The 22,171-nt window shown below is 40.6% G+C and overlaps 1 protein-coding gene across 2 annotated transcripts in view; it reads left to right on the top strand.

Annotated features, from left to right (window-relative positions):
• The window catches only part of PTCHD4 (patched domain containing 4), an 83,149-nt gene extending 61,386 nt beyond the window's left edge, over nucleotides 1-21,763 (top strand). For both annotated transcript variants that reach the window (XM_085320346.1, XM_085320348.1), the window contains exon 3: nucleotides 20,130-21,763. In XM_085320346.1, the coding sequence (XP_085176472.1) occupies nucleotides 20,130-21,763 (1,634 nt within the window). The remainder of the gene's footprint in view (nucleotides 1-20,129) is intronic.
• The last annotated feature ends 408 nt before the right edge of the window (nucleotides 21,764-22,171 follow it).

Raw genomic sequence — 22,171 nt, 5'->3', positions numbered from 1 at the left:
CTGCTACTGAAATACCCCCATCTCCTTCCCTTTTACTTCACATTTCTTTCCATACCATAGCTCAGCCATGTTCTTGTTTCTCATAAACACAGTGTTCCCAGAAATGTCACATTTTCATTCATTCTCCAGGTCTCCTGCAAAAGCAATGGAGGAGATCATCTTCAGCAAAGCTGGTCTTCACATACTTCCTCACGCTGGCAATGGCAGAAGTGACTGCAGCTCTAAAACTAGCCCTGTGCTGGACTCCAGTAGGTCATATGTGACCTCCTTTCAATCATTCATCTACAGAACATCTCACAAATATTTTGATGTCAATCCCAAATTGAGTCCAGACCTCTCCCCCTCTCCTCCCATGATATGGTGAACCACCCAGAACAGATACTATAATTGATTTAGAGAAATGCCTGGCTRGTATGGGCATACTGGCTGGCCAGGAGGCATCACCGGGCAGAATAAATAAGAGGAAAGCTCCCTCCCTGCCTTGTCCTGAAAGGAGACCCTGAGGATACCTGCAGCCTCTACTCAGTGCCTATTTCTTATGAGACTCGTAGAAAACTATCGTCTCTGACTGCTCTCCCTGGAGTTAAATTTGACTGAAATTGGCCAACTGGCTCAAGCTATTAGGTAGGGCACTGACAAGCAAAAGAGTAGATTTCCAAAGATRCCAGGCAAAAACTCTAACTTAAAAGCAAAAATTGAGTCTGCTGTGGTAATCATGGAAGATAGCTGTGGGGAAAAAAAGGTGATAAGTGCAATAAGTCTCTGTCATCTTTACTGAAGCTAATAAACACTTTTTATGGGCCATTATCCACTGAAATCAAAGCAGCTGAGGTGAAGTTGTTTGGTTTGCTATTTAACTGATATTCAGGAGAGAAAATAGATATATTAAAGGAGGGAGACCTCTTATATTCCACAGACAAATTCTGCTACAAAAACTCTCACTGTATCAAACCTTTTTCTGGGATCAACTGATTTGGAAGCACTTCTCTTATATCTGGATAAATTCCAGTAAACTGGAATTGAGCATTCCCTCAAGTATCTCTTTTCTAATTAGAAACTGTTTACTGTCTTAAAATTTGTCTGTGGAATGTAAGAGGTCTCCCTCCTTTAATATATCTATTTTCTCTCCTGAATATCAGTTAAAGGTTTGATACAGTGAGAGTTTTTGTAGCAGAATTCATCATGAAATTGGCTTCAAATTTCTAAAACTTGGAAAGGGGAAGAGAAGAAGGAAAAAAAGTTAATATTTGTAACTTTTTTCTGCTCTTTTAATACTCTGGGATCAGACTTGRGGACTTTTCTTGCAAACTATGAGTGCTGAAAATTTCATTTTGCTCAGCTGAGAGTCGGGATTCCAGCACAGTCACAGGACGTCACAAACTGGAGCCATTAGAAGAATCTCTTGCGTCATTGCAAATCTTCAGAAAACTATAAGAGGTAGCAATAATCTGGTATTATACCAGCACAATTCCATTTATGATGAGAGCAACACTACATAAGGCTTTCACTTTCCCATTTTGAAATAAAAAGTATTTAATACTAACACTATATACGTAGGAATAAGATTATATCTAAAAAGAGGTTGCAAGATGCAGCTTATGCAGCATTATTTTTATGGGCAAACATTTGTTTTAGGAACTTRCTCCTTCTCTTGAAAAATACACTTTGGAAGACACAACACATCTTACAGGTCACAGATAATATTACTATAAATGAATTTTAATATTCCTCGTTGCTTTATTTTTAACTTTTGGCCTAGTGTTCTTCTTTGCATTTAACAGTCTTATAATTTTCACAGCACAGCTGAAGCCTTGTGAATGAAAACACCATTATAATACTCACTTGCCAGCTTGAGCGGTRGAATGAATCTCTACAAATTTCTGGCTCAGCCTTATAATGATAACTCATGACAACATCTGAAATCACTTTTAGTTCTTTAAAACTGAAGGAAAACAGTAATTTGCCATGCCATAGTTTGGATGAATGAGCAACATTCTCAGAATCAATTGTCTAAAATGAACTGATATATAGTTTCCTGTAGGAGACAAACAATCTTTAAATCTCTTTTTAAAACAAAACATAACTTTGCATTCTGTCCCTCATTTAAATTGCAGTGATTTATATGTATAGTTTGTTCATTTTATATTTATTGTTATTTGCCTTTCTGAGTAAATTCGATGCACTGAAAGCACATTGCTAAGTGCTATTTGTAAAGCTTTGCTGACATAAAAGTGATATAAAGAGAAGCACATCCTGAGATCAGTGATTCATAGAGAATAGTTAGCACCTTGCTTCCTGTACAGATTATCATTTTCTTTCTGATCTTAGCAAGCTCTTTGACTAACACACTGAAAAACTTCTTTACAGCTTTTTTTTTTTTTTTTTTTTAAGTCTCTCACAACTATCGAGCAATTAAATGTGGTCTATAGCCTGGCCTCAGGCTATCTCTATTTCACTTCCTTTGCAGTGACTGGCACTGCCACAATTTTTAAAGATCACTAAAACTGGAGAGATTGGAGCAGCTGGATCTAGCAGTTTTCTCATTCCTCCTTTTTCTTTCACAGCACTAGGCTTGCTATAAGGTTTAATTTCCTGCTTATCAGTCTCTTTAGGGAAGAAATCACCTGAATCAGCGTGTCAGGTCTCCTATTTCTTTTACTGTGCAAAACTCGACCTTTTCTTGATGGTTAGAGAAATAACTGAATGCAAGCACAAGTAAGGTGGGAGTCACAGGCTCAGAATATCTGAGGGTTCAAGTCCTAAAGCCTGCRCTGGCAATGTGCTCTTGTGCCAGCTGCACTATAAAATAAGGCAATCCATCCCCATCCCTCAAATGCAGCTGTAAATACTTCCAACGAGTGTAGCCATCCCTATAAAAGAAAGATAAATTGAATATTATGCTTTCTCCCAGTTCCACAAAGGGATTAAGACCCYTCACCATATTTATGGATATAAATATTAAAGTTAGGTACCTCAACAGCACCAAGGAACTTCAGCATCGATGCAGTCCTTGTGCAGGTGTAGTGGCAGAACAGCATCACCCTTGGGCTAAAGCCTGTGTTAGAAAGTTGAACAGGGCCAGACGTATGACTGTCTATACTGTTAAAATGCTAGCATGTTCCCTGACATGTTTTTGGCCTGTCCTTGGCACTTTCCCAAATAATTTCCAGCCACAAATTAGGGTTTGGATGTTGCTGCTCTGTTCTGGAGGCTAAGGGCATATAMCATCTTAGTAGTGCGTTGGACTGGACAAGCTGGATTTAGTGGCAGAGAACGATCCCTAGATCAATTTAATTTATTAGTCTGGATGTAGACTAGGAATCTTGAACAAATGCTGTAGAGACCTATGCACAGCAATAAATTAATCAGAGAAATCATTCCCTCTCCAGTCCTTTTCTCACCGTKTTCTTCCTTAAGTTATTAGGAAAACAGACATTCAAGCTAATTCATATTCAAAATTATTCACATCTGAAATTACAAATATTCGAAATAATAATCTGGTCTAACACCCAAGATATGAATTGCAGAAAAATGATATATGGCTATATTGACTGACACCAGGCTTTGAGCATATTAAGTGAAATAAAAGTTCTCTGTTACACAAGAACATCAAGGCTTTACCAGCTCTTTGTGAACATTGATGGATCACAGTGATATTTTTAAACTTGAATTTCTRTTTTGCCTCAATTTCACTCTCAAAACTGAGGTAGTAACCATAACAATTTCACAGAGGTCACGATTCATTAACACACGTAGCACACGTGGGAAAGGATGTATGCACCATGGTATCAGCCCACAGCAACTGAATCTATTTATATTCAGTGGTGTATTCAAATGGTGAAGGTGAATAGGACCTGAAATCGCAGTGAATGAGGCAAGCATTCATATAAATTCAAAGACAAGCTTCTAAGTGGTGTTAAGACTAAAGTTAGTAATGTCAAAAAATCAGAGGAGACAATATGTCAGAATTAGGGATAGGAAGAGTTGCACAGCTTTAATTCATTCTTCATGTACGTACGGATTTTAATGCGATCAGTCCCATGAATATGCATAAGGACAYAAAAGCATTCACACTGATTCAGGTCAAAGGGTTTTCATAGAAATGTAGAATCAGTAAGGCTGGAAGRGACCTCTGGAGATCATCTAGTCCAACCTGCCTGCTCAGCAGGGTCACCTAGCGCATGTTGGATAGGGTTGCATCCAAGCAGGCCTTGAAGATCTCCACAGAAGGAGACTCCACAACCTCCCTGGCCAACCTGTGCCAGTGCTCCGTCACTCTCACAGGGAAGAAGTTCTTCCTTATATTCAGGCGGAACTKCCTGTGCTTCAATTTCTGCCCATTGCCTCTTGTCCTGTCACACAGGACAACTGAAAAGAGTTTGTCCCTGTCCCCTTGACACCCTCCCTTCAGGTACTTGTACACGTTGATCAGATCCCCCCTCAGTCTTCTCTTCCCCAGCCTAAACAGGCCCAGCTCTCGCAGACGTTCCTCATAGGGCAGATGCTGCAGCCCTCTGATCATCTTTGCAGCCCTACGCTGGACTCTCTCCAGCAGCTCTATGTCCCTCTTGTCCTGGGAAGCCCAGAACGGGACACAGGACTCAAGATGAGGCCTCACCAGGGCTGAGGAGAGGGGCAGGATCACCTCCCTTGACCCACTGGCAACACTCTTCCCAATGCAACCCAAGAGACCATTGGCCTTCTTGGCCACAAGGGCACATTGCTGGTTCATGATCGATTTGTCATCCACCAGCACTCCCAGGWCCTTCTCTGCAGAGCTGCTCTCCAGAAGGTCAGCCCACAGCTTGTACTGGTGCCTAGGGTGATTTTTCCCTAGGTGCAGGACTCTGCCCTTGCTGAACCTCGGGAGGTTCCTCTCTGCCCAACTCTCCAGCCTGTCCAGGTCTCTCTGAATGGCAGCACAGCCCTCTGGTGTGTCAGACACTCCTCCCAGCTTGGTAGCATCCGTAAACATGCTGAGGAGGCACTCCATCCCCTCATCCAGGTCATTGATGAAGAAGTTGAACAGGATGGGAGCCACCAGCCATAGGCCTCCAACTAGACTCCACGCCACTGATGACGACCCTCTGAGCTCTGCCTTTCAGCCAGTTCTCAATCCACCTCACTGTCCACTCATCTAACCCACACTTCCTGAGCTTMYCTAGGAGGATGTTATGGGAGACAGTGTCAAAAGCCTTGCTGAAGTCAAGGGACACAACGTCCACTGCTCTCCCCTCATCTACCCTGCCAGTCACTCCATCATGGAAGCTATCAGATTGGTTAAGGAGGATTTCCCTTTGGCGAATCCATGCTGGCTACTCCTGATCACCTTCCTTTCTTCCGTATGCCTGGAGATGACATCCAGAATGAGCTGTTCCATCCCCTTTCCAGGGATGGAGGTGACGCTGATGGGCCTATAGTTGCCTGGGTCCTCCTTCTTGCCCTTCTTGAAGACTGGAGTGACACTGGGGTTCTTCCAGTCCTCAGGCACCTCTCCAGTTCTCCAGGACCTTTCCAAGATGATGGAGAGCAGCCTGGCAACAACATCTGCCAGCTCCCTCAGTCCCCGTGGGTGCATCCCATCCGGGCCCATGGATTTGTGAATGTCTAGCCTGCCCAGAAGGTCTCTGATCCTATCCTCCCCAACCAAAGGAAAGTCTTCCCTTCTCCAGACTTTCTCCCTCACGTCCATGCTACAGGATTCCTGGGGGCTGCCCTTGGCAGTGAAGACTGAAGCAAAGGCGGCATTCAGTAATTCTGTCTTCTCTGTATCYCTTGTCACCAGGGCCCTCCACCACTCCCCATTCAGTAGCGGGCCCGTATTTTCCCAAGTCCACCTCTTGCTGCTGATGTGTTTGAAGAAGTCCTTCCTGTTGTCCTTGACATCCCTTGCCAGACTCAATTCCAGCTGGGCCTTAGCCTTCCTCGCAGCATCTCTACATACCCTGGCTGCATTCCTGTAATTCTCCCAAGCAGCCTGTCCCCTCTTCCACATTCTGTGTATTTTCTTCTTCTGTCTGAATTTGGCCAGGAGCTCCTTGCTCACCCATGAAGGTCTCCTGCCCCTTTTGCTGCACTTCTTTCTCAAGGGATGCACCGCTCTTGAGCTTGGAGGAAGTGATGCTTGACTGCTAGCCAGCTCTCCTGGAACCCCCTCCCTTCCAGGTCCTTAACCCATAAGATTCCACCAAGTAGGTCTCTGAAGAGCCCAAAGTCCACTCTCCTGAAGTCCAGGGTTGCAATCCTGCTTGTTGCCTTACTTCTTTCCTGCAGGATCCTGAACTCCACCATCTCGTGGTCGCTGCAGCCAAGGCTGCCCCCCACCTTCACATCTCTAACCAGTCCCCCTCTGTTGGTAAGGACAAGATCCAGCAGGACACCCTTTCTCGTAGGCTCTGCCACCATTTGTGACAAGAAGTTATCATCAATGCATTGCAGGAGCCTCTTGGACTGTTTGTGTCTAGCTGTGTTGTCCCTCCAGCAGATGTCAGGGCGGTTGGAGTCCCCCATGAGAACCAGGGCCTGTGATCTTGAGGCTGCCTCCAGCTGTCTATAGAAGGCCTCATCAACCTTCTTTTGCTGGTCTGTGGCCTGTAGTAGACACCCACAGGTGTCCCCCGTGTTAGCCTGCCCTTTGATCTTTACCCATAAGCTGTCAACTGCCTCCTCCTCCTCCAYCCCTAGGCAGTTCAGCATCCTGTCTCTGACTGTAGCTTAAAATCAGGTACAACAGCAGAGCAAGGATAAAGTCACACTTTCCCAGGATACTCCCAGGCTTCAGGGCTTCCTCACTCACTCATTTCCACAGCCAGACCTATTGTCGTTGAGTTTAATAACCCTTCCACCCAGTCTTCCTCCATGAATTTATGAAAGTATACTTAACTTCCTGAACCACCCATACGACATAGTGTTAGAGCTTTTTAAACAATCTTGATATGTGTCTAGTTGAAAGTCATGGAGCAGCCAGATTATCAGCTCTATGTTGTGGTTAGAATTTTCCAGTATAGCTGMATAGTGAGTTGTAATTGGTAAGATTTTATTCGGATGATTGGAATCATCTATTGGTTCTCTCATTGCTTTTTGCTCTTTTTCTAGCGATGTAGAGAGTTAATTTTTATGTCCAGAAATGGTCTCTCGCCCATACAAAGGCATGCTGAGGATCAATATAATAGTCTAGCAGCCTTCCTCCATCCACCACTCCCAGGCACAGCTGATGGTTTGATGGCATTTGTGTGATCTACAGATCCTGGATCTATAAACCATGATCCCTAGAGCAGATTTACAAGGACAAGCTGGGAATATCCGAGGAGTCTGTTGTGCTTCTGCAGAGCTATTGGCGGAGCAGSAAAACCTGTGTATCGCAATCTAGGGCAGCAGCCCTGTCGCTGCATCATCTGCTTGGCAGCTGCCTCTGTCCTGCAGCTGAACACAGCTCGYTTTGGAGGAGGCTTTCCCGTGTGAATAATCCTGCCGGTGGGTCTACCTGAGCCAGAGCTGCAGTGCTCTGGCAGGAAGCGCAAAGCCAGGCTCTGCAGTGCACCTTTCGCCTGGATTTTGAACGCTGTCTTGGTCTTGGCAGCAGCAGCAGATCAGCCTCCCTCCACATTCTTGTGCAATGCAGAACTCAGACCTGTATTTTGGGGAAGGGGAAAGGGAAATTTACTTCCTTTTTTAGRAGCTGCTGAGTCAGTGTTCTGTGTTTTCTTCACGCCCAGCAAGAGAAGTAAAAGGCTAACGCTGCCTCCTCACGCTGCCTTTTCATCCCTTCTCTGAAGTAAATAAATGTCAGCAAATTCTGCACTAACAGCATTGTTGAAAATACCACCCTGTCAGCAGATGGGCTCTCTCACTTCAGCGTGGCACTCTCTCTCCATTGCACAAAAGGTGTGCTGTTACCAGGTTTGATGGAAACCTCAGTGGCCGAGAGGAGAGCAGGCATTCTGCACCGCAGTGGCACCAGTTGGAATAACTTCTGAATTTTTCTGCATTAACTATTATGATAAAAAATTATTCCCACTTTCCTCAGCTAGAAGCTGACTCTGGCGTACCAGTCTCAGGTGAGCTATCACGGCCAAGATGCAGTACTCACGCTCCTTAATATATTATAAAACCAATAAACCAAGCTAACTAGAGGGCCAGACCTTCAGCTAGTATAAACAGAGAGTGCTCCATTAGCCTTCAGGGATATACGACACATATATCAGTCTGCTTATACCCCTTGCAAAGGAAGATAAATCCCTACAAAGCTCTGTCCAGGCTAGTTTCAAGCAAAGGGACAGTTGTACCCTGATAATGTCCAGTTTTTCTAGGGAAAGAAAGGGTGGTCTTTTTTCTGGTTATTTCCTCTTCCCTCTGGCATCCTGTAGTTCAGAAACTTCAATGCATCGCATCACTGAAAGGCAAAAATTTTCCCCTTTCACAATTGTATCTTATCATGGAAAATGTTATACAAGTCTCAGGGGTATCTACAGAAACTCATCACATTACTTTAAACACATATGCCATCTTCATTTTATCAAATATACAAATGCACTGGCATTTTCATGCATTTTCAGGTCATTTTTCAGACAATTCAGACAATTATTCATTGACGCCTTTTATTTGGTGCACCAAATCTTTAATCATTTCATTACTTTTCTTTGGAGAAMACATAGGTGTTCTCTCTATGCCAGAAAGTAGCAAAAAGCCATATTTCTTGCTTCTATAATGCTTCTCTAACGTTTAGAGTATTTCTTCTGGGTCCAAGAATGCATACTAGACCAAAGCACTTTTATTTTTTGAGACTYGCTGGCATCTTATTGATCTAATTTTCTTTTGAATGTTACTAGTCAGATATTGTACTCACAAAGCTTGTGATCACTGTCACAAGCTCATCTTGTGTTTTTACTATAAATGAATAAATAATTAATTCATTAACAGCTTTATCGAAATTAATTCCCTTGTCTTCTATATGTCACTTAAATCCCTATCAACGGATGGCGATTTCCTCTTGTTTATACTGTTCATTAAAATGCTTAGATGAGAAAAGGAAAAAAAGCATTTTAATTCAGTGCTAAGCACAGCAGAAAGCTAAGTGGGATTCCAAGTTTATATACAATTTGTAAACAGTATATGTTAGCTCAAACGTAAATCACACRTAACAAGCTGTGCAGTTTAATGATTAATCACATTCCTTGAAATATTTTCTGTGTATAGTTCTGTTTCAATGCATGGGGTGGGGTAAGGGGTTGCTATTAAATATTTCAGATCTTTCTATCAAGAAAAAGATGACCTTCTATGCATGAGAAGTTGTTAAACTGGACCTTAAAATGCACTATGGGAAACCAACATTGAATATAAAGTTGTGTCACTACAGCTCAGTTAGAAACACATTTGTTTCTGGATTAGCAGGTCTTTGGCTCATCTCCAATGCTAAACCCTGGGCTTCTGCCCAGGGCTGCTGGTGGTTGGTGTAGCTCTCGAAAGACCTTGTCAACAAGCAAGATCTGTAAATAAGATTCAAAATCAAAGATGCCAAATTCATATTAGCATTAATTACTCTTAATTCAAATCAAGATCAAGGTCCCATTGTGCTGGTCTCCATGCAAACAGGGTAACAGTGTTTGACTTGGAGGGTCTGTGATATAAGAAACAGAAACTGATGAAAGACTGAGGATGGGGAGAAGGGATGTGACATGTAAGTAAATGATCACCATGTGCTTTAGCCCAGTTATCATTGTTGCATGCTCACGTCTGTGTTTCTTTATCATTTTGAGGTGGGCAGGAAAAGAGAGTGAAAGAGGCTGATGAGGACTGCGCAGCTGGTTAGCTGAAGGGAGCATTAAGACTAAAAGACCAAGTGAACCATCATTTTTTGAGTTCTTAAAATAGCAGAAGATCAGTGTTAATGTAACTTACAGACCGGCATTCTTCAGAATCTTGGAAATTAAACTAACAGAGGACTCCACTATGATTTGTATTTCATTACATCATTTTCTTGTTCTACAAGTATATGTTTCTGTATATGCTTTCTTCTGCCATTGGAGGATTTAAGAAATCAGGATAGAGATAGAGGTATTTTCAGTCATGTAAATAGATAACCTTAGACTAAAGCAGTCAGTCTCCTGCTGTAGTGACTGCAGAGAGATCTACAGCTCTGGCTGTAGTGTGCAATTATTTGATGGGAGTAGTGTTAGACTGATACTGAGCTGTGAAGTGCTAATATACAGGAAACACAAGACAGAACTAATGCTTGCCTCTTTCTTCATTGCTTTTCAGCCTCAGACACTGACAGGATTGCCATCAGTCAGGCTCCACTGAAATGCCCGTGAGGAAACTAACTCTTTTATGTTTTGGTCTCATCAGCAATTCTCAGAATTATTTAAAAGGYTTTTGGAAGTGCTCATGAGAACAGGAAAAAAAGGCAATCAGCTGGAGCACACATGAAGGCATCAGTCATAGTCTGCATGTTTATCAGGAGCRCCCCACCACACACGTTAGGATTGTAGCTGTTGTTTTCTTAATCGCGTTCACATATCACTAGGGATACACTACTGCTGAGGACCTAGGAGGCACCGATGTTCAGGCCTGCCACGTGCTCATAGGCTGGCAGAAAYATAGTTAAGGAAATGGGAATATCTRTTAGGCATAATGGATTTCATTTACGRTATTACCAATAGCATCAAGTCCTTTTACTGTGTTTACCCAAAGTGCTAACATCTAACAACGCSAACACCCTTGCATTGCACTGGAGATTTCCCTGGAGGTCCTCGTTGCTCAAGATGCGTGGCTCAGCAGGCTGAGGTTTCATTGCACTGCATTAAGCACTCCTGCTATAGAGCCCGGCTCTGTAAATTAGCCAATTTATTATGATAGGGATTTGTGGCTTAAAAGAACAATCCTACCCTGTGTACTTTTCAAGATGGAAAGGCACAGCAGGGTGTAAATTTTTCTGTCAGCATGTCTGTATAAATCCAGTTACCTCAAATGGGAAAAAGTACACCTGCTACAGCCTCACAAGGTGAATGTATCTAGAAATGATTTAACTTCTCTATTTAGATGTGCTTTGTATGCAGCCTTGAAACAGTCACAAAATGTCATGCCTCAAATATGGTATAGAATCATATGGTCAGTCAAAACAAAATTTCTGCAGGAGCTTCATCAGCTGACCTTTATAAGTTTGCTCCTCATATTTGTAGCTGTAAGCTAAGTGATATTCACAAGTTACAAATATTATATCATTGATAATTTCTATGGTTCAAGGAATCTCTTCCACATGGACAACACTAGCAAGCAGAAGACACTGACTCCACAGTAGCATCTTCTGCTCCTAAAATCTGAACTATTCCCAGCATTTTAAGGTGGGATAAGAGTCTGTTCTACTTCTTGTGTTAAGCTTGTAGGGAGAGACTGAACCACTAATCACTCTGAGAGTAATTTAGCCCCTCACCTGCATGATCAGACCCTTTTAACTACAGAACTTACCACTAACACAGAACAACAGTTAAGATAAAAGTAAATAAAGAAGATATGTATGTACAGCAATTCAATTGAATGGATAATCAAATTACAATCATATTAGAGGTATATGGAGAGAAATAAGATGAAAGCCATGTTTTTAGTACCTATATTTTAAGTTTGTTACAAAAGGTACTCTATCTTTTCTTCTCTTTAATCAGCCTTCTTGCCAARGTCCCTCTTTTGCCCAAATACATTGTCTTGAGATATACTGCTGCTGAATAACATCCCTGGGGTTCCACTAAGCTTCAAATCTTATTTTCCTTGCGCACCACGGATTCCAAGGATTTATTGACTCTCCGTATGGCAACAGTTTAAATTTCCTTTCTATTTTCTTYTTCCCTGCTGAAATGTGGATGGTCTTTGGCCATGGAAGACACAATCAGCTCCTGTCCATACAGGCAAGAAAGTCTTTTAACAAGTGTTCTGGTATTGACTAAACTATATAAAAATCATTAACCTTCATGGCAGAGGGAGAGTCAATGCTTGTGAAGAGGTTTTCGTGTACTTAAACTTACATAACACTTAAATCTGCAATGTCATTGTCAAACTTTACACCTGACAGTTAATACAATGGTTGTGAGAAGTTGATTGATGAAGAATAGACATGACAGAAAGAAACCAGTTTGGTATGATGATGAGTTAGAGAGCATAGCTTTGGAYTTTGACTTTAAGAGATCCTACAAAAATTGGTATTTCACTATACTACTAGCAAGTGTTTTCCCACCATCTCCAATGGGCATCTTTCTTCAAATAAGTTTGATTTTCTGGTAAAATTATAACATTTTACATGAATACAAACAAAATGAGGTCTGTTCCTTGCCCAGCTGAGTACCYTAATTAACAAGTACCACTGTCTGTGTGACTGTGATCAATTTACTTAATCTCTTTGTGCTTTGGTTTCCTGAATGTAAGTGGGAGTAGTAACATTAGTGATTAGGCAGAAGAGCAAATGAATCCTAAATTGCTAAAGTAGAAAGTTTCTCCTCTTTTTTTTAAAAAGGGGGATTATGTGAGCCTAAACTATCTAAAATGACCTATTTTTAAATCAATAGGCTTGGATAAGTTCATAGTTTCCTAAGTAGTTCATAAAGTTCAAGGCTAGAAGAGAACATTAGATCACTTAGCCTCACCTCCCGAATACAGCAGGCTGTTAAGATTCATCCAGACTACATTGGCTCAAAACATTTACTTAGACAGCGAATAGGTCGTGTCAATATGCTGCTAATGGCCATGGCCCTTGCTATTATGGGGATCCATTAGCTGAAGCATGCTCAGATGTTCCAGAAGATGAACTGGGCTCTTTAGTGTCCAGGAAGGAAAAATTTCCATGTTCTCTGTTCATCTATTCCCAGAGGAAAATATCATGATTCCCATCTTCTCAGAGAGCTATAGGTTGTTATTCTAGATGAAATAATAGAAATTTCCTATAAACTAGCAACTGAGAATTTTAAACTAAAAATGTTCTTAGTGCCCACCAGTCTGATTTCAAAGAAAGCAGTCCTTGCTTTGTATRTATGGCAAGATTACATGTGTGATTCTTGGGTTTCCTGGCACAGTTCAGTAAAATTGTGTTTGGCCACCAAACTTTAATGGTATTTTCCTATGATTAAAACCTGTATGACTTTTTCCTGTTATTGAAAGCGCTATTATAGTACCCATTTCAGATTTGATTTGAAATATAACAGAGACAACATGAATTTATATAGTTATCACCTATATAAGCAAACTCTCTTCCTTATTCCTTGACCCAAAAGAGTATGTAGTGCCAGGCTGGCCATGTTTCCTAGATTTACAGAAGCTGGCAATATACAGCCTCTCCTCCAAAGCACCTAGTGAATTTTGACAGCAACTGAGGTCTTGATATAAAGTTGAATGATAAATTCAGATGAAATTCCAAGTGCAAAGAGTTGAGAGATTACAGCAACAGCAACACACRAATGCTGAACAAGCATGCTTTTTTTAAGACAGTATCCAAGGGTACCTGGTTTACAGGCTTAAGTATCATTGTTGGTCAAAGTTAGGTAGGATTATACAAATGCAGAGATGAGAGAAACCTCAGGATAGATTAGAGTCAAAATAGAGTCCATCTCACAGYACTAAGACAGGACATACCCAGATCTCCATTGACTTTTATTAGCCTAACCTGTTTTTCAAGCTTGCAAWGAAGAAGACTTTACAATCTCCTTAGGCTGTCTGTTCTAGTGTTTAATGATCCTTAGAGGAAAAAAGATTTCTTTTTCTCATATCTGACCTAAATCCTTTTTTCTGCAAATGAAGCCAATGACTCCCRGTGGACATGAGGAATAATTGATTGCTGTCCTCTTCATAGCAACCTTTCTAATGTTGAAGGACTGCTATCAAGTCTGCATCAGCATTTCATACTGTAGGAAAAAAAAAATCAGAACAATTCATTCAGCTTTTCCTTGCATTTTTCATCTTTTACAACAAAGATATTGTTTGTTGTTTTTATTCCCCAAGGCATTCACCCATTTCTTTGCACATCTTTTTCAAAATATCATGCCTCAGCTCAAAATGGTACTCCACCGTATGCCTCCATAACATCAGAATAAGCATAATTATTACCTTCAAAATCTTACATGTTATTACTGTTAATTCAGCTAAAATAAGCTTTGTATATGTTTCAACAAAAATATGTTTGGGGTATATCCCCTTTGCAGTTCACTGTAGCTCCTAAATAATCTGTCTTGCTTCTCCCTCTGCTGCTACTGTTTATTAGGTATTTCTTTCATCTGATTTCCTAAAGCAAAGCTTATCACTTTGCATTAGTCAGCATTAAATATAATCTTACTGACTTTTGACTMTTTTTCCAAGTTTACATTCTGATCTTGCTCTACACAAGATTTGCATTCCTCCCCAGTTCAGTCTTACACACAAATTMTGTAAGTGTCCAAATCATTAATTGAAAATATTAAATAAAACAAGGCCCCAGATGGACCTCTGRCATGATCTTCCTTGAAATGTCTTCTCCAATTTGAAAAAACATTGCCAAAAACTTTGCACTTGCATTCTTTCAACTGATTAAATATTTATTTCCTCCCCCCCCCTTCTGGATGGTATTCTCTTAATTTGTTTGTGAAAATGTCAAGTACAGTAGTACAAAAAAACTTAAGTAAGTCCTGTAAAAAAGTATTAATAACCTTATTAAGTTAGATATCTTCTTCTCTTTTCCCATTATGCTAGGTACTTTTCAAAGGAATTAGGCTGAACTGGTATAATTTATTTTTGATAAATCTATATTGACTTTTTCTGATCACTTTCTTGTCTCTCTCAGCAACTATAAATTAGTTTCCTATTGCTTATTCTTTTATCTTTTGARATAAAAATTAAGCTGATGGGCCTTAAGTTCTGTAGGTCTTTTACTCTCTCCTTTTTGAAGATAGATACTATGCTTGCTCTCTCCATTCTTTGTGGACCTGGACCATCCCATCTACATAAATTCTCTAAAGTAATGGGTAATACTTTGGAGATTGCTTTGGCTCAGTTTTTTATTTGATTAATTTCTCCAAGCTCTTGCAACCTCAATAAACTTAACTGAATGAAGTGRTCTTTAATTTGTTATTTCACTCAGAGAGGTTGTAGAATGTCCATCCTTGGAGATAYTCAAACYCYRGCTGGGCATGGTCCTGAGCAACCTGCTCCAGCTGACCCTGCTTGAGCAGGGGAATTGGACCAGATGATCTCCAGAGGTCCCTTCCAATCCCAAATCACAGAATTCTGCAGTTCTAAAATTCTGTAATTCTTCTGGTCTCTGTACCTATCCTCTTAAAACTTACTTTAAATATGTGCTCATAACTAATCTTTTGTTYTGAAGATTGAAACAGAAAGAGTTTTAAATATTTCCATCTTCCCTGTGGCCTGCCTTATTTACTCTCCCCAAAATAATGGACTTTATCTGTCTTCTCTCTTCTTTAGTAGTCATAGGTTGTTGCTTGTCTGGCAAATACCAAATTTCAGCATTATTTCTTTCATGTCATGTTAGTACTAGGGAGACCTGGCAGTTTTGACCCAGAGCCAAGGACCCTGTGAACCTCCTAGAACTGCCCAGGGAAGTTAACACTGTCAATTTTGCCAGGATATTAGCAGCAAAGTTGAAGGAATAGAATTTCACAGAGTCACTCTAGTGTCTGAATCATTGGAAATGTCAGAAAAAATATTAGCTTCTGTCCAATACAGACAAAAAAGTGTTCCTCCCCCCGCCTTCATGAGGAAGAGGGATGGACTTGCTCACCTGGAGAAAAGAACAGATACTGACTRAAAAACTTGGTAACACAGTGATGATGTGGTAAAACCAGTCAAGGAAAGGTTTGCGGGGTCCATACAGAATCTTTAGTGATAAAGTACCCATTCCATCAAATATGTACCTAGTAAAAACAGAAGATTTGCACACATATGCACAAGCAGAATGCTGGATTTTGCAGGATCTGGACCCCTTCAGTGCTGTTGTGCCTTCTAGCTGTGCTTTGTGATCTGAAGAGGAGAAGCAGAGCTTCATTTATCTGCCTTACAGAACAAAGCTGATTTCCCCACTGAGCAAAAGGAAAGCAGTGTCTGGGAGAGCAAATTTCCAGGGCTCTACTAACATACAATTTTTACCACAGTAGTAAATATACTGTTGAAAATATTCCTTGTTATGAAATTTAGATGCAAATTACACTATTTTGYATAAAAAGGTAGGAGTTCTCTTCCCTTTTAAAAGCATTCTCAAATTCCTGAAATCCCTGTATTGAATGTCATCACCAGATCTWCAGTGGATCATCATCAGTGGGAGCAAGAGAAATATTGCACAGTATTCCCTAATTCCCATTTTTTTTTGTGATACAGAAGAAGTTATATAGAAAGGAGGGATAATTAGAAAGTTTACATTTGTGAAATAATAAGAAAAGTAGTGCCAAGTTTCATTCTCAAAGAGGATTGCAAACATCAATGTTTTATTTCTCAAAATATTGCTCATTCCATTAGAAAAAAAATCTAGAGTTTGATTTTAACTATTTTAACAGAGTTTTAACTCAGGTTAGTGAAAACACATTAGTATATACTCTTGGGTAGTCTTTGTATACATATTTCAGAAGGAAGAAYCTTTTTATTAGTCAATATATACCTACCTTAAGATTAAATGCAATCAGGCACAAATTGCTGAGAACTTGATATACTACAGTTTAAAACTGAATAATAATAAAACTATGGTATAAATGCAAGAGGGAACATAACCTTGCAGGCTGTCAGATGAGTGAGATTCTGTAATAAGCAGAGAAAAAGTCAATACTACTGTAAATTGATGATAGAGCTGGWAGAGCATTTCTTCACCTAAGACCTCTTTGGGAGAGTGCCCATTCATCATGACTCAAATTGTTTGTGTGAAAAGACTTGCTTTGACAATTTTCTGGTTTAAAAACATCAAAGTGATCCACCCTACCCATTTTAATATTTCTAAACTGTTGGGGGTTTTATTYGATTTTATGATTCACTTTCAGCTTTCTTTCCTAATAAGAGGCTCCCACAATTATGTGGATTCGAAAAGGGATTAGATAAATTCCTGAAGATCCATCAATGTCTGCAAACACGATGTTGCCAATGCAGCCACTGATTTTGGCAGGCCTTCCACTATGGACTGCCAAACTCTCAGAAGCTAAACTGKGAAAGAATGACTCTGTAGGTGCCCTGCTTCCAATACCCTTTTCTTAAAAATCTATCCCTATTCTTTGTCAGGTCAACTAGACAGACGTAGAGCAACCCTTGGTTTTACTCAATGTGCCTGCAGCTTTGCTGTTGAAGGAATGAGAGGATTTGGAGAAGAAAGACAATTTTCAAATCTCATTCAGACTCTAAATAATTGTTCCCAAAGTGATGTCTGCAGACCACAGTTTCCCTTAATCCTATGTGGCAGGAGATCCCTTGGAGAGTGGAGGAAGCTCCACATGGTCACTCTGTCCTCTCTGGGAGAGGCTGGTGAAGGGAAGATAGGAGAAATGCCATCTGCTATCAGAGCACAACTGCCCATCTCCCTCAGACTTCCTCATAAGAGAAGAAAAAAAGAAAAGAGAGTAAGAGAGAGAGAAAGAAAGAAGGAATACCTAAAGCTGGAAGAGAAGGGACAAAGAATATCAGGAGCTGAGTGGGAGAGGGAAAGGTGTTACAGCCATACATATGGGACAGACAAGTTTGAAGAGGTACAATCAGATGCTAGAGGGACCTTGGCAGAAACATCTGGAAAGGAATGGTCCAGAAGATGGCAAAGGGATGAGCACAGATATCTGAGGAAAAGCATTGTGCTCTAGTGTTTTCAAAACAGAATTAAACACAGCATCTATACYGTTAAATTAAACAGAGCCAAGACATGGGCACTGGAACAGAATTTATTGATGACCAGTGAGCATGGTCCACACACTGGAGGGTATTTACATGCTTTCTTTAAATATAAGATGAATTTGCACCAAGTCACTGGATTCTGTAACTCTACTCAGACTAAGGAGMCAGTTTTTCTGCTAGACAGTCTAAACGTGACAATGTGCCAGAATGCCATGCCCTGGGAATTTGAACTGACTTGCYCTAAACTTGCCAGGAAATCCAAGGTCCGTCCCAAAGCAAGATACTGATTCATAAGACAGAAACATTTCCACAAAGATTTTTTTTTGCTAACTGCAAGAATTTTGTAACAAAGTGTGTTTATCTTTCACTGGGGACGCCAATTTGCAGTAAAACAGGTAGCATTCACAGAATTTGACAGCTTGTGCTGTAATTTACTTTGTCTAGAACGGCTGTCAGGAGGCTGCTTTGGACAATGTAAGTAGCAGTATGCCTCTGAACAATTTAAATCAAAAGAGAAACTCAACAGATTTTTTGTTCACTGTTACATACTTCATTATTTGCAAATCTCCTGCTGTCATATTTTGGTTTAGTTACAAGAATATTACCTCCTGCTTTGCTGCATGCAATTCTGATGTCACACAGACTGAATGTGTACGGAGATGGAGGGACTGTTTCTCCTGCTTCCTCTGCCCAGTGGTGTATCTCCTTACCTTGTTCAAAATTTTCTTAGGGCTTGATCGAAARTGTGAAAACTGAATAAGTCTTTCCACTGATATCACTGAGTTTTGGATGAGATTTCTGTTATGAGAGCTTAAAAAGCAGAGGACTGAAAACTGAGAATTGGTTCTCAGTTGATAGGAGTGGGAGTTAGAGGATTCGTCTTTCCTGAGGGATCATGATGAGGTTAAGGCTGCCAAACTTTGCATGTTGGCTAATGTTAAGGAAGCCCCAGAAAGAATAGCTGTGTAGTAATTTAAGGTAACTTAAGGCAGCAGTRGGAAAAGGTAGGAGAACTCTGGTAGCTATCTGGCTCCTGAGGTTATCATCAATTATTCATCATATCATTTTTCAGAATAAGACAAAATGAAAACAGTCTGTATGGTATTGGGCCAATCCATTTCTGAGGCATCTTATCCGCATTCCTCTGTTTCTTTTTCTATAGMGGAAATCTTTGTGTCCTGCTCAGACTGATACAGAGTGTGAGGGTGACAGTGATCCCACCAAGACAATCACAACTGACAGTCAATGAGGAGGAAGTTAACAGTCCACCTCTCCCTAAATTAGGGACCTACATTTGGTCAAAATCTCTGGAAGCATTTTTTTTCCCCTCCAGTGAAGATGAAAAAAGCCTGTGATGACCACTTCAGATGCACACATGTAAACATATAGACGCCTAGGGAGTGATTCAGATCTCCTCCATATCTAGTACTATTTGAGACACCCGAGGACATCCAAGATATCAGCTCAGGGATACTGTGACTCTTTTCTGAATGTCCTCCCACTGAGGGAATTCCACTTTACCAGTAGAAGCCTTTGATAGCTGAGAGAGAGAGAGACAGAGAGATATGATCATGAAGAAAGCATAAGTTTTTCAGACAATTAATATGGACTAATGATGTAGCAAATATTGTATTCTTTGTCATCATCACCATTGTGTCAGGTAGCGACAGGTGGGGAAGCTTGCAGACAACAGCTGAGGCTTTCCAATTTCACACAGTAGGTAGAGAACCATTATATAAGGTGTTCTCATTATGTATATTTAATAATGGTATTTATTTTTCCGTTGTTGATTACCAAGAATCAAGGTGTCCATATCTTGCTTAGACCTACTCACTTCTCAGGTAACACTATTAATTTATACTGTGGAAGAAATGTTGCTTCTTGCATTATTCACTTGTCAAAATGAATCTTTTAAACTTCGAAAGATGCAGTAAGCTGCTACAAGAAATTCCAAGAATGAATCCCAGACTTAAGGTAAACTTAATATCCTGCTTTGTCCTGTATAGACAGTTAATTTGGCCGTTAATTCAATGGCTATTAAAATCAGTGAGTGTCTTTTCAAAGTGTATTTTTTCATTCAGGACAGGGGTGCTGAACATGGAGAATCTGAGAATATCAGGCCATTTATTTAAGCACCTGCACATGAGTTCTGGTATCTACCTTTAGACAGACACATGTGAACATTTTACTTTTGTTTAACTGATGAGAAAATCATAACTTAGTTTACAATATTTTTAACTGTTGCAAGACAAAAAAAAATGTGTTATCTATACAGATATGTATTTTTTGTTTTATCCTTTCAGGTCATGGAACCAAAGGAGTGTTTGAACTTCTTTCAGGATGGCGTCGAACCAGAGAGAATCTGCCATTCAAGGATAGAGTAGCAGATGCCTACTCAGATGTCATGGTCTCCTATACAATGACAAGCTCCTTGTACTTCATAGCCTTCGGCATGGGTGCCAGCCCTTTCACCAACATCGAAGCTGTAAAAGTCTTTTGCCAGAATATGTGTGTCTCCGTTCTGTTGAATTACTTCTATATCTTCTCCTTCTTTGGCTCTTGCCTGGTCTTTGCTGGCCAGTTGGAGCAGAACCGTTATCACAGCATCTTCTGCTGTAAAATCCCTTCAGCAGAATACCTGGACCGGAAACCTGTGTGGTTCCAGACTATGATGAATGATGGCCATCATCATACTTCTCATCACGAGACCAACCCGTACCAGCATCACTTTATCCAGCATTTTCTCCGAGAACATTACAATGAGTGGATTACCAACATCTATGTCAAGCCATTTGTGGTGATACTGTATCTCATCTATGCCTCTTTCTCCTTTATGGGGTGCTTACAGATTAATGATGGAGCCAACATTATCAATCTTCTTGCCAGTGAGTCTCCAAGTGTCTCCTATGCCCTCATCCAGCAAAAGTATTTCAGCAACTACAGCCCAGTGATAGGATTCTACATTTATGAACCTCTGGAGTACTGGAATGGCACTGTGCAAGAAGACCTGAAAACACTGAGCCAGGGGTTCAATACAGTATCCTGGATTGAACAGTATTACCAGTACCTTCGAGTGGGTAATATTACTGCAACCAACAAAAGTGACTTTATCAGCATCCTCCAGAGCTCCTTTTTAAAAAAGCCAGAATTCCAGCACTTCAAAAATGACATCATTTTCTCCAAGGCTGGAGACGAGAACAACATAATTGCTTCTCGTTTGTACCTGGTGGCCAGGACTAGTGAAAACACCCAGAGGGAGGCGGTGCAATTGTTAGAGAAGTTAAGGCCCCTCTCTCTTATACAGAGCATCAAGTTCATTGTGTTCAATCCCACCTTTGTCTTCATGGACCACTATGGTTTATCAGTAACTATGCCTGTCCTGATTTCTGGTTTTGGCATCCTGCTGGTGTTAATACTGACCTTTTTCCTGGTTATCCATCCTCTGGGAAATTTCTGGTTAATTCTCAGTGTCACCTCAATAGAGCTGGGTGTCCTTGGCTTGATGACCTTATGGAATGTAGACATGGATTGCATTTCTATACTGTGCCTTATCTACACTTTGAATTTTGCCATAGATCACTGTGCACCCCTGCTTTATACATTTGTACTAGCTACGGAGCACACCCGAACTCAGTGTATAAAGAACTCCCTCCAAGAGCATGGGACAGCCATTTTGCAAAATGTTACTTCTTTTCTTATTGGGTTGGTCCCCCTTCTCTTTGTGCCTTCAAACTTGACCTTCACACTGTTCAAATGCTTGCTGCTTGCCGGCAGTTGCACACTTCTGCACTGTTTTGTTATTTTGCCCGTCTTTCTAACCTTTTTCCCACCTTCCAAAAAGCACCACAAGAAAAAGAAACGGGCCAAAAGGAAGGAACGAGAAGAGATCGAATGCATAGAGATTCAGGAGAATCCTGATCATGTGACAGCAGTCTGAAAGGCTTAGAAAAAAATAATATATTCTCTTTTTAAAAAAGCGTTGCACAGAGATGCAGGGAAAATAGAGCAAAGATCTCAGCTGCTTGTGCTGGCCAGGTCTGACAAGGCAAAGGAAGATCAAGAAGGGGTGTTCATGACACATCAAGGTGCAAACTTTTTTTAACAAAAATAATGAAAGTAAAACTAATATCAAATGTTTCCTTTGAATCCTCATTCTCCACTAAGGAAGAGTCTGTTGGCCAATAAGTGTTCCTGAATCTCAGACTTAGCTTTAATGGGAATTGCTTGATCTGTCACATGTAAGACTGAAGCAAGGGAGAAAAAAGAGTTACCAYTGAGCTATTAGTAGGGAAAAAGGCAGAATAGTTTGATAAAGTTGTCCACAGAAAAGCATAAATATTTCAAC

The sequence above is a fragment of the Rhea americana genome, unplaced genomic scaffold, assembly GCF_003343005.1.
Source record: "Rhea americana isolate MKP2758 unplaced genomic scaffold, rheAme1 scaffold_63, whole genome shotgun sequence".
NCBI lineage: Eukaryota > Metazoa > Chordata > Aves > Rheiformes > Rheidae > Rhea > Rhea americana.
This window is presented reverse-complemented; position numbering and strand designations above follow the sequence as displayed.